The sequence below is a fragment of the Elephantulus edwardii genome, unplaced genomic scaffold (assembly GCF_000299155.1).
Source record: "Elephantulus edwardii isolate Elephantulus edwardi_28Jun2011 unplaced genomic scaffold, EleEdw1.0 scaffold00113, whole genome shotgun sequence".
NCBI classification, from domain to species: domain Eukaryota; kingdom Metazoa; phylum Chordata; class Mammalia; order Macroscelidea; family Macroscelididae; genus Elephantulus; species Elephantulus edwardii.
Genome location: NW_006399863.1, coordinates 3,463,869 through 3,473,979, shown reverse-complemented (window position 1 = coordinate 3,473,979; position 10,111 = coordinate 3,463,869). Strand labels below are relative to the sequence as shown.

The following is a 10,111-nucleotide window of genomic DNA, read 5'->3' as shown; positions in this document are numbered from 1 at the left end:
AATAAATAAATAAAAATACTGTAGGGCTCTTGCGCCTGTGGCCCTCAGGCTTATTTTTGGTTAAACATTCTTCTAGGTCATATAGCCTTTGTCCTGTCCACTTTCTGTACAGAGGTAACTCATGGTTGCTGTGAAGCTGAACACTGTGACACTGATGTGCCAAATGCAATAATGGTTACCCATGGTGGGCAGTGTTTGGTGGAGCTCCCCGATTAAAACAAGCTTAAAAGCAGGAGTGGCATCCACTTTCGAAATAGCTTGCCTCCAGAAACCCTATGAATCTGGAAAAAGGATGAAAGTTACACAAGTGTCCAGGTCTTTCATTCTTAGGGTCACGGTGAGTTGACTACAACTCCACAGCACTTAATAACAACAACAACAAAGCCAACTACCTATTAAAAATAATTTTTAAGTTGTTACTTTAAAAAAAATTCTAGGGGGTTTAAGGACTCTCTGAGAGGCAGACAAAGATAGACACAATTCTCAAAATCCCATTACAAAGCTGGTCTGTGCCATTTCTGAGCACAGACATATGTTTTGCATCCTAGGCACACTGACAGTGGACACTCGACATTGCTGCTAGAACCATCACCACCACTGCCTTGGGGATCTGAGTGCATTATTAAGCCATCACAAAAAAAAAACCTGCCATGATCTCCTTTTAAATTAACTGAGGTTAAATATCTTACCCAAAGTATGCCAGTATCAAGTACAGGATTGTGATATAAACCTAGGTAGCGTGACTCCAAAGCCATCACAACTAATTGCTACCCTGTACTGTAAAGGCATTCTTAGTAACTCTTTCACCCTCTTTATATAATCGTAGGATATCTTTATAGTCTAATTTGCCAAGCTTTATTCTATAAAGATGGAATTCTGCTGATGCAATGCTTAAGCTCTTGGCTTCTAACCAGAAAACCAGCTGTTTGAACCCACCAGCTACTTTACAAGAGAAAAGAACTAGAGATCTGGTCTGTCATATAGCTTTGGTATGAACCAAACAAGAACTGATTTGATAACACACAACAACAACATTTTATATTGGGATGTCCATGACTTTATCAGAAAAAAAATAATGGATTTGACAGTAGATCTCTTTTTCTGGATTCAGCCTTTATTTGCTTCCAAATCTTTATCAAGACAATGTAAATAGTTCTAGTAGGGCTTCTCTGGATAATCCTTAAAGACTCTGAGTCTATGGACCAGCAACTTCTCCAAGGTTCAAAGCCTTCTCTATCTAAGGGGTTTCCAGATACACTTAGAATTTTTTTTCATTCTGAAAAATAAGATCTTATTACAAAATTTTAATTACATTTTAATTGAATAATGGTAAAACCCTGCTTGCTGAAGCTGAGGAGGACCTGAAGCACTTGCTGCAGAGGGTCAAGAGTCTGCTGTTAGAGACCTCTCCAGAGAACTGAAGAGCAATAGTGTCACTCTGGAGACTAAGGTGTGTCTGATACAGGCCATGGTCTTTGCAATCACTTGTTATGCATCAGAGAGTAGGACAATGACTAGGGAGCATAGAAGGAGAATTGCCTTTGAGCTGTGATGCTGGAAAAGAATATTGACTGTACTGCTGAGGCAGCTCTTTTAGAGTAACTAAAGAGCAAAGAGACCTTACTTTTTGAATTGCATATTTTTGCAATATTGAACTTTTAATTTCTCCTTCTTGCCTTCCATCATGAAGTATTACTGTCAAGGGTTATGTGTGAGAAAGTAGGGAGAAGACTGTGGGTGGTAGGCAGCAGCCACATTCAGGGCAGATCAGGAAGAACACATATATAGCCATGGCTGGCTAAACTGAGGCAAAGCATTCGTTAGGGCCAAGAGAGGTAGTAGTAGAAGATTGGGTTGCAGACAACTCGACGACACATAACAACAATAACAACATGTGTCATGGTTGTACCCTTTCAACATGTGTCATGGTTGTATGTCATGGTTGTATCCTTCCTTTACACCTATTCAATATGTATTTGGAACAAATTATTCAAGAAGCTAGTCTCTATGAAGAAGAATGTGGCATCAAGATCATAAAAAGACTCATCAGTAGGGGAGCTCTGGTGGCCTAGTGGCAAGAAGCTGCAACTACAATCCCAGAGGTACATGGTTCGAATCCACCAGATGCTCTGCCGGGGAAGGAGGGGCAATCTCCTCCTGTACCAGTCAGATCTGATTTGACAGTACACGCACACAAAAATAATAATAATAAAAAAAAGACTCATCAGTAACCTAAATTATGCAGATGATAAAACTTTGCTTGCTGAAAGTGAGGAGGACTTGAAGTATTTGCTGCATAAGATCAAAGAATACAAACTTCCATATGAATTGCATCTCAACATCAAGAAAATAAAAGAATTCTCACCACTAGACCAACAGATAATATTATACTAGGCAGAGAAAAATATTGAAACTGTCAATGATTTCATTTCACTTGGATCTACAGTCAACCTCCTTGGTACCAGCAGCCAGGAAATCAGGGGACATATTGCATTGGAAAAGTCTGCAGTCAGAGATCTCTCCAAATTATTGAGGAGCAATGATGTCAGTTTGAGGACTAAGGTATACCCGATTCAGGCCATGGTCTTCTTAATCACTTGTTAAGCATGAGAGCTAACAATGAATAAGGATGACAGAAGAAGAATTGATGCCTTTGAGCTGTGGTATTAGAGGAAAGTACTGAATATCCTATGGAATGCCAAAAGAACAAACAAATATGTCTTGGAGAAAATGCAGCCAGAGTGCTCCTTGGAGGCAAAGGTGATAAAGCTTCACTTCACATACTTTGGACATGTTGCTAAGAGAGGCTATTCCTTGGAGAGGGGCATCATGCTTGGAAAGGTCAGTGAAAGAGGGGGAGACCATCAATCAGATGGATCAACACAGTGACTGAAACAATGGGATCAAGTATATCAGAGGTTGTGAGGATGATACAAAAATAGGCCAGGATTCAGATCTGCTGTTCATAGAGTTGTTATGGGTTGCATTGAACTCAACAACACCTAACAACAATATTCTCTCCAGCCAACTAACCAAAAGAAAGCTCTTAAATCACATCCTTACAGCTTATGAACAGAGGAAAAAAAAAGGTTTTCTTTCCTGAGCGCAATTCCAAACATCTAAGGAGAGTGTTCCATCGTCAGTCACATGCTGCTCCCCAAAGCAGTCAGTATGAGCAGAGATGATATGTTAGGATTGGCTTATCTTGAGTCAGATCCTTATTAAGAATGAGACTGATTAAACTACCAAACTGATTTAAGACACTATTAGATTACTGCTGTTTACAAACAGCCTAGAGAATGGATTTTATTTTTTCATATAATAGCCAACAGAATGTTGAAAATATATTTAAAACAGTAAAACATCACTAGATGCTTTCATACCTTAAAGGTTTTTATCTGATCCATTACTGTAGAGCACATAGTAATAGTAGGATTTGCTATTTTTGGTTCTTCTTCAAGTTTTTCTTCCATCAGAGATCGCCTTCTTGCTGTCTTCCTTTTTTCTTGTAACTCTTTCTTTTGTTTTGTTTGGAAAAATTTCAGTGTCTTAAACATTTCTCGGGAAAATTCATCTACATCTGCTTCCATGCTTTCCCCATTGAGGTCCAAAAAACCACCATCCATCCACCTGAAATTAAAAGTTTAAAAAATTACATTGACTGCATATCCATACTTATTGCTCTATTATTCACAATAGCAAAGAGATGGAAGCAACCCAAGTGCCCATCAACATACAAATGGATAGAAAAACTATGGTACATTCATATGAAGGAATATTACACAGCACTGAAATACTGAAATACGGTTAACTCATAACACACTACACAAAACACTACATAAAACTCGCACTACAAGGGAGCTCTGGTGGCCTAGTGGCAAGACGCTGCACTGCAATCCCAGAGGTACACGGTTCGAATCCACCAGATGCTCTGCTGGAGAAGGAGGGGGCAATCTCCTCCTGTACCAGTCAGATCTGATTTGACGGTATACATAAAAATAATACAATAAAAAAATTAAATGTGGGTTATCCCATCCAGAAATTAAAGATTTATCATACTCTACTTAAAAAAAACACAAACGAAAACAAAAACAAAAAAACTACGCACTACAGGTGAGTCTGGAAGACATTACCCTGAGTGAAATATCTCAGTAACAAAAGGACAAATACTGAATAACACTGTTGTTATAGGTAGAACTGACATGGTAGGGCTGGAGGGAGAACAGGAGAAGAATGAATAGCTAATAAACACTGCATTGGAATGAATGAAAGGAAGAACTATCAGAGAGGAATGTATAATTAGACATATGTATGAAAACAATCTGGAACAGGAGGTGCATTGCAAAGTGGACTAGGGGAGTGAGAAGACTGGGACAGGGAGGAAAATGTGCAACAATGAATTGATGAAAATCCAACCTCTTGTAAATCTCTCTTAAAATCACAAGAAAAACAAAAATTTACATTGAACTGAGAGACTTTTGATGTCTGCGCTTATAGATTTCAGACAAAGAAACAACTGTGGGTGATCAGTTACCAGTTTTTCTTAGTTACACTGTAAAGTTGGTAGTACAGAGACAGAACTAAAAACATCCTTTCACCTTTACTGCATATGCTAAATGTGTATCAGATTTGAAAATATGAGACTGAATAAAGGTGTCCAAACACAATGCCACATTTGACTCTACATTTCTAATTTGTAGTGCAAGCATTAGCCAAATCAAGCAGTTGTGTAAAAGTATTAACTGATCCTAGAAAACCAAAATGAGACTTCAGATATTCTATTAAAAGTTAGGTGGTACTTCAGCATAATTTGATGCTTCTCTCAAATTATATTGATTCACTTTAAAATTGATAGATTAAATCCTACTTAAAACACTCAAGGAAGAGAGGCTGGAGAGTATTATGCTGAGTGAAGGATAACTAGTAAAAATAAAAGGACAACTAGTAAAATGTGTATAAAAGTCCAAAGGGGAAGGGGAAGGAGCAGGGAAGTAGGGGAGAGGAAGCCATGTGGTCACAGAGTTTAGTGGGCAGATAGAGAGGATGAAGGAATTAGGAAAGACCCAATGGGGACATGAAATGATGAAATGATAGTAGGAATACATCAATGGTGATTAATTTTCTAAAACACAATGTATGGGAATGATCTTATGAAACACAATATGAATGATGTGTGAAACATAATTAAAAAAATCTCCATAAAATAAAGTTATATTCTTTTTTATATCATTTCCTTCATTTTTTTAATGACATCAACAGAAATATGAATTACCGTTTCTCTGTTCGTTGCCACTTCAATACTAAATTAAAAAATTTCTGATAGGGCTCAATGTTAACTTTCAATTTGTCCAGTTCAGGATATTTTGTCAATTCCCACTTGAAAAGCTCCTCTTCTTTATTAATAAACTGAACTGCCTCCTCAGAATCCTGAATGCGTTTCTGCAGTTGCCTCACGTCTGTCACATACTAAAAGCAAATAGTTTTTATCTCAATAGATAGGCAGATACTGTTATAAAAATAAGATTATATTATATAGTACAAGGTTTATGTCCTCAAATGCACATAGCAATTTCGAATATTAACTTCATAGTTCTGTAACAACATATTGGCACACGAAATTATTTTTTAAATTACGTTATATCTACATCACAAATAGAAAACTGAATTTTAAAAAAGAAAAGATCACATACACAGGCCTAAGAGTCAGGCCCCCATTTGCTATAGTAAGACATACTATATTTTTTAAATTATGTAAATAAGTATTATATTAGCCTAAGGGGTGAACATAGGCTCATCCCGTTCTCACACCTGCTGCATGCGTTCCAGCTCTGCAAACTCCGTGAATTCTTCCATGCAACGTGACTGCTTTTCTATTTCCAAAATCAGTTTTTCTCTCTTGGCTATTAGTTCATTTTCTCCTTTTAGCTTAGCAGCCTCAATGAGCTTTTTCAAAGACAATTTAAATCATGTTAATTACTTCACTACAAATAAAAGGTAGTCAAAACAGAAATCTAAATGCATTGTAGAGTAACAAAATTGTCTGAGAAGCAAAAACGGGTTCAAAAATAAAGCATTTACTATAATGATTGATGTAACAATGCAGAGAATAAACCACTCAGGAAACCCTCCTAACGTTTCAAATAAGAGTTGTGAGAATTGCTTTTTAAATTGTTGGTATGTACCATGAAGTCAGACCTACCCCTATCTAACACTACAGTGGATTTTCAGAGGCAGTTAATTGCATGGAAGAGCTTGCCCATCTTTCTTCTGCAGAGCAGCTGGTGATTTCAAACTGCAAGCCTCTGGGTGAGCAGTGCAACTCATTACCACTAAGCTAAAAGAGTTCTCTTTTAATTAGAAAGTTTAATTATTTAACAGATTCTGGATTAATAATAAAAAGACAAATATAATCATCACATTTTATGTGTCAAAACTATTAAACACCTGACCTCATTAGTATTCTGCTGCTGATGCTCATTTTAGAAATGATAAAATTGAGAGATCAAGAGACAATTCCCCAAACCACAAAACAGTAAAAGTTGAAAATTGGTTTGGAAGCGAAGTCTTTTGGAGGAAACAGAAACCAACATCTCAAAGGTAATTCATCCCTTTCATTACCTTGTCACATCATCCCCTAGTTTAAAATAAGCTGGTTTATATAAAGACTTTTTCAAAATTTTAACTATATTATTCAGTATGATGTAAAAACGCTTGATCTGCTACTTTTTATTTCTGTGATATTGAACAAATTGTTTCACTTCTCAGGGTCTCATTTTCCTCATCTACAAAGAGGGGAAAGACTTGAGCTTTGTGAATATCAAGTGATTAAATAAATAGTAAACCCTTACCATAGTACTTGCTGCTATTTTAATTAATTTGCATAATAGCTCTTGCTTCTCTAAAAGTATACAGCAAGTGTATAGACAGATTGAATGTGAGCACTGTGCTAAAAAATGTCAGAATAGAGGGAGTTCTGGTGTACTAATGGCAAGATGCTGCTCTGCAATCCCAGAGGTGCATGGTTCAAATCCACCAGATGCTCTGCTGGAGAAGGAGGGACAATCTCCTCCTGTACCAGTCAGATCCAATTTGACGGTACACACACACAAAACAGTAAAATAAAATTTAAAAAAAAGTCAGAATAGAAGATATATACTGAACAAGAAATCTACCTCATCATTTTCATCAAAGACAGGATTAATTTTCTCAGGCCACAGCAGAACATTTGCATTTAAAGTTAAGTCTTCTGGAGGAAATAAATAAACATCTAAAAAGTAATTCATTCGGCGTTTGGATTCCTACAAGAGAAAATGCATATGTAAGACACATTAGAGAAAGTCAAAAGTATCATGAAAAAGAGGACAATCAACAATTTATAATATTTCAAATTTCAATTAGACTTAAATTATTAACTGTTATTTTAGACAAAAACAATAAAATAAAGTTAAACTAGATCTCAGCTGTAAAAAGCTAAATATCTACTCTAAATAATAATCCATGAGCAATTACATGAGTATTTTTTTGAGGTTTTAATGAAAGATTATGGAGATTTCCATTCATTCATTGTTACACATTTTCTCCCTGCCCACCCTTCCTCCCCAGGTCACTTTTCTCTTTGAAAAGAAAAAAAATCCTTCATTGTTATACAATTCCCTGCCCCCCATCCACATTACTATGCAGCTCCTATTCTAGACTTTTGTCATGCAAACAATACCCAATCATATAACCCCTTTAAATAGTTCTCTCCCTCATCTATTTCAATGTACTGTACATTCTTTACCCCTCTTTTCCTAGTTTCCCCTCAAACTCGATGTCAGTCCTATTTTATAACAGTGGCATTATGCCATATTTGTCTTTTTGAGACTCAGATATTTCACTCAACATAATGTCCTCCCCATGGTTACCAATTTTGTATTTCATGAGTTCCTTGTTTTCAATGCTGCATAGTATTCAGTGTGTGAATATACCACAGCTTCTTTATCCATTTTTTCGTTGGTGGGCACTTGGGTTGTTTCCAACTCTGCTATTGTGAACAGAGCAGCAATAAACATACGTGTGACAGTTCTGGTTTCTTTAGGGTATATTCCCAGTAGCAGAACTGCTGGGTAAAAAGGTAGTTCTATCTTTTTGAAAAAGCATCATACTGTCTTCCATAGTGGTTGCACTACTTTACACCCCCATCAACAGTAAATAAGGGTTCTAGTTTCTCCACAATCTTGCCAGCAATTGTTGTTTGCTGCTCTGTTGAATTTTGCTATTTTTTACTGGGTGAGATGATATCTTATAGTTTTTTTTGTCACATGAGTATTTTAATAATTATAACTTCTATTTGGCTTCATACCAATAAAAATGTATACATTTATATGGGAAAATTATTTTTTTCTTTTCACTTGCAGTTGATTAACAAAACATGTTCTTGATTGTCTTTACACATGACCAGAAACTGTGGTCACATGTACAGCTTTTGCTCTGCAACTACTTTAATTTTCCATTTTTATTTATTTGCCTTTTAATCTTTAGAAACAAATATTTCAACATAATTTTTTAAAATACACCTTTAATAACATTACCCTTTGCTACCTACTTAGAATGTGGGGTCAAGATTGGTGGAAGATCTCTCAACAATCTGCGTTATGCAGATGACACAACTCTGCTTGCAGCAGAGGGTCAAGGACTGCAGCCTTCAGTATGGATTGAGGCTCAATGTCAAGAAAACAAAGATTCTCACCACCGGACCCACTGGCAGCATCAGGATGGATGATGAAGAGATTGAGATTGTTCACAGCTTTAGTTTGCTTGGCTCCACAGTCAACACTCTTGGCACCAGTAGCCAGGAAATTAAAAGACGTATTGCCATGGGTAAGTCTACTGTTAGGTACCTTTCCAAGGTACTGAAGAGCAATGGTGTCTCTCTGGAGACTAAGGTGCATCTGATACAGGCCATGGTCTTTGCAATAACTTGTCATGCATCAGGGAGTTGGACAATGATAGAAGGACAGAAAGAGAATTGATACCTTTGAGCTGTAGTGCTGGAGTATTGAGGGTACCATGGACTGCTAGGAAAACAAACAGACTCATCCTGGAAAGGGTTAAACCGGATGGCTCCTTAGAGGCAAGGATTCTGAGGCTTTAACATACTTTGGACATGTTGTAAGGAGGGACAAGTCCTTGGAGAGGGACATCATGCTTGGGAGGGTGGAGGGACAGTGCAGGAGGGGAAGGCACTCTATGAGGTGGATTGATTTGGTGACTGGGGTAATTGGGATGGGTGTGTCAGAGACAGGGCGATTGGCACAGGACAGAGCAGAGTTTAGGGCTGTTGTACATATGGTCGCTATGAGTTGCAGGCGACTCGGTGGCACATAACAACAGACAACAACAACCTACTTAGAATACAGTAAATAGTCTGGCAAAAGTGAGGGAACGAAAATGGTAAAAGGAAAAAAAGTCTTTTAAAATCAATATATTAACCTGGACAGAGAAGCTGAGCATTTTCATGATAAGTTCTGTTGATGTAGTAGTAAAAGTACTCATTCGCTAACCAAAATGTAAGTAATTTGAATTTGCTCCAAAGAATCAAAATATAGCATGTACTTCTGCAAAGATTTAGCGCCTGGAAAACCCCATGAAGCAGGTGAGCTCTGTCCTATAAACTCTGGAAAACCCCATGAAGCAGGCATGTTCTGTCCTATAGAGCATGGAAAGATCCAAACTAATAATTTTTTTTTAAAGTGAACTTAAAGAGAGGGAAAGGAAGAGGAGGGATGAAAATATGCAGCAATGAATGAATGAAAATGGCACTTCTCTGTAAACTTTTGTTAAAATTACAATTAATCATAGCATTGCACAATTCTATGGGTGGCTGGGGTGAAGAAAATGAGAAGGATCTTTTGTGGAAAACAATGTATTAAGGCTTTGTAAATAAATCAGTATAGAATTTTTTTTTAAAAAAATCAACAATAGCAAAAGTCTGAGAAGTTCTTAGAACTAAGAGAGGTTTAAAAAGACAATGTCGCCCTAAGAGAGATGCAAATTAAAACAACTATGAGATATCATTTCACCCCAGTCAAAATAGCAAAATTTAACAGAACAGCAAGCAACAAATGCTGGC

General features: G+C 37.0%; 1 protein-coding gene across 1 annotated transcript in view; it reads right to left on the bottom strand.

Annotated features, from left to right (window-relative positions):
- Nucleotides 1-10,111, bottom strand: part of DNAH12 (dynein, axonemal, heavy chain 12) — a 225,301-nt gene that overhangs the window by 179,824 nt on the left and 35,366 nt on the right. Inside the window, exons 13-16 of the mRNA XM_006892286.1 lie at nucleotides 7,173-7,298; nucleotides 5,809-5,943; nucleotides 5,273-5,466; nucleotides 3,384-3,630 (exon numbers count right to left, since the gene is read on the bottom strand). Of these exons, the coding sequence (XP_006892348.1) occupies nucleotides 3,384-3,630; nucleotides 5,273-5,466; nucleotides 5,809-5,943; nucleotides 7,173-7,298 (702 nt within the window). The remainder of the gene's footprint in view (nucleotides 1-3,383; nucleotides 3,631-5,272; nucleotides 5,467-5,808; nucleotides 5,944-7,172; nucleotides 7,299-10,111) is intronic.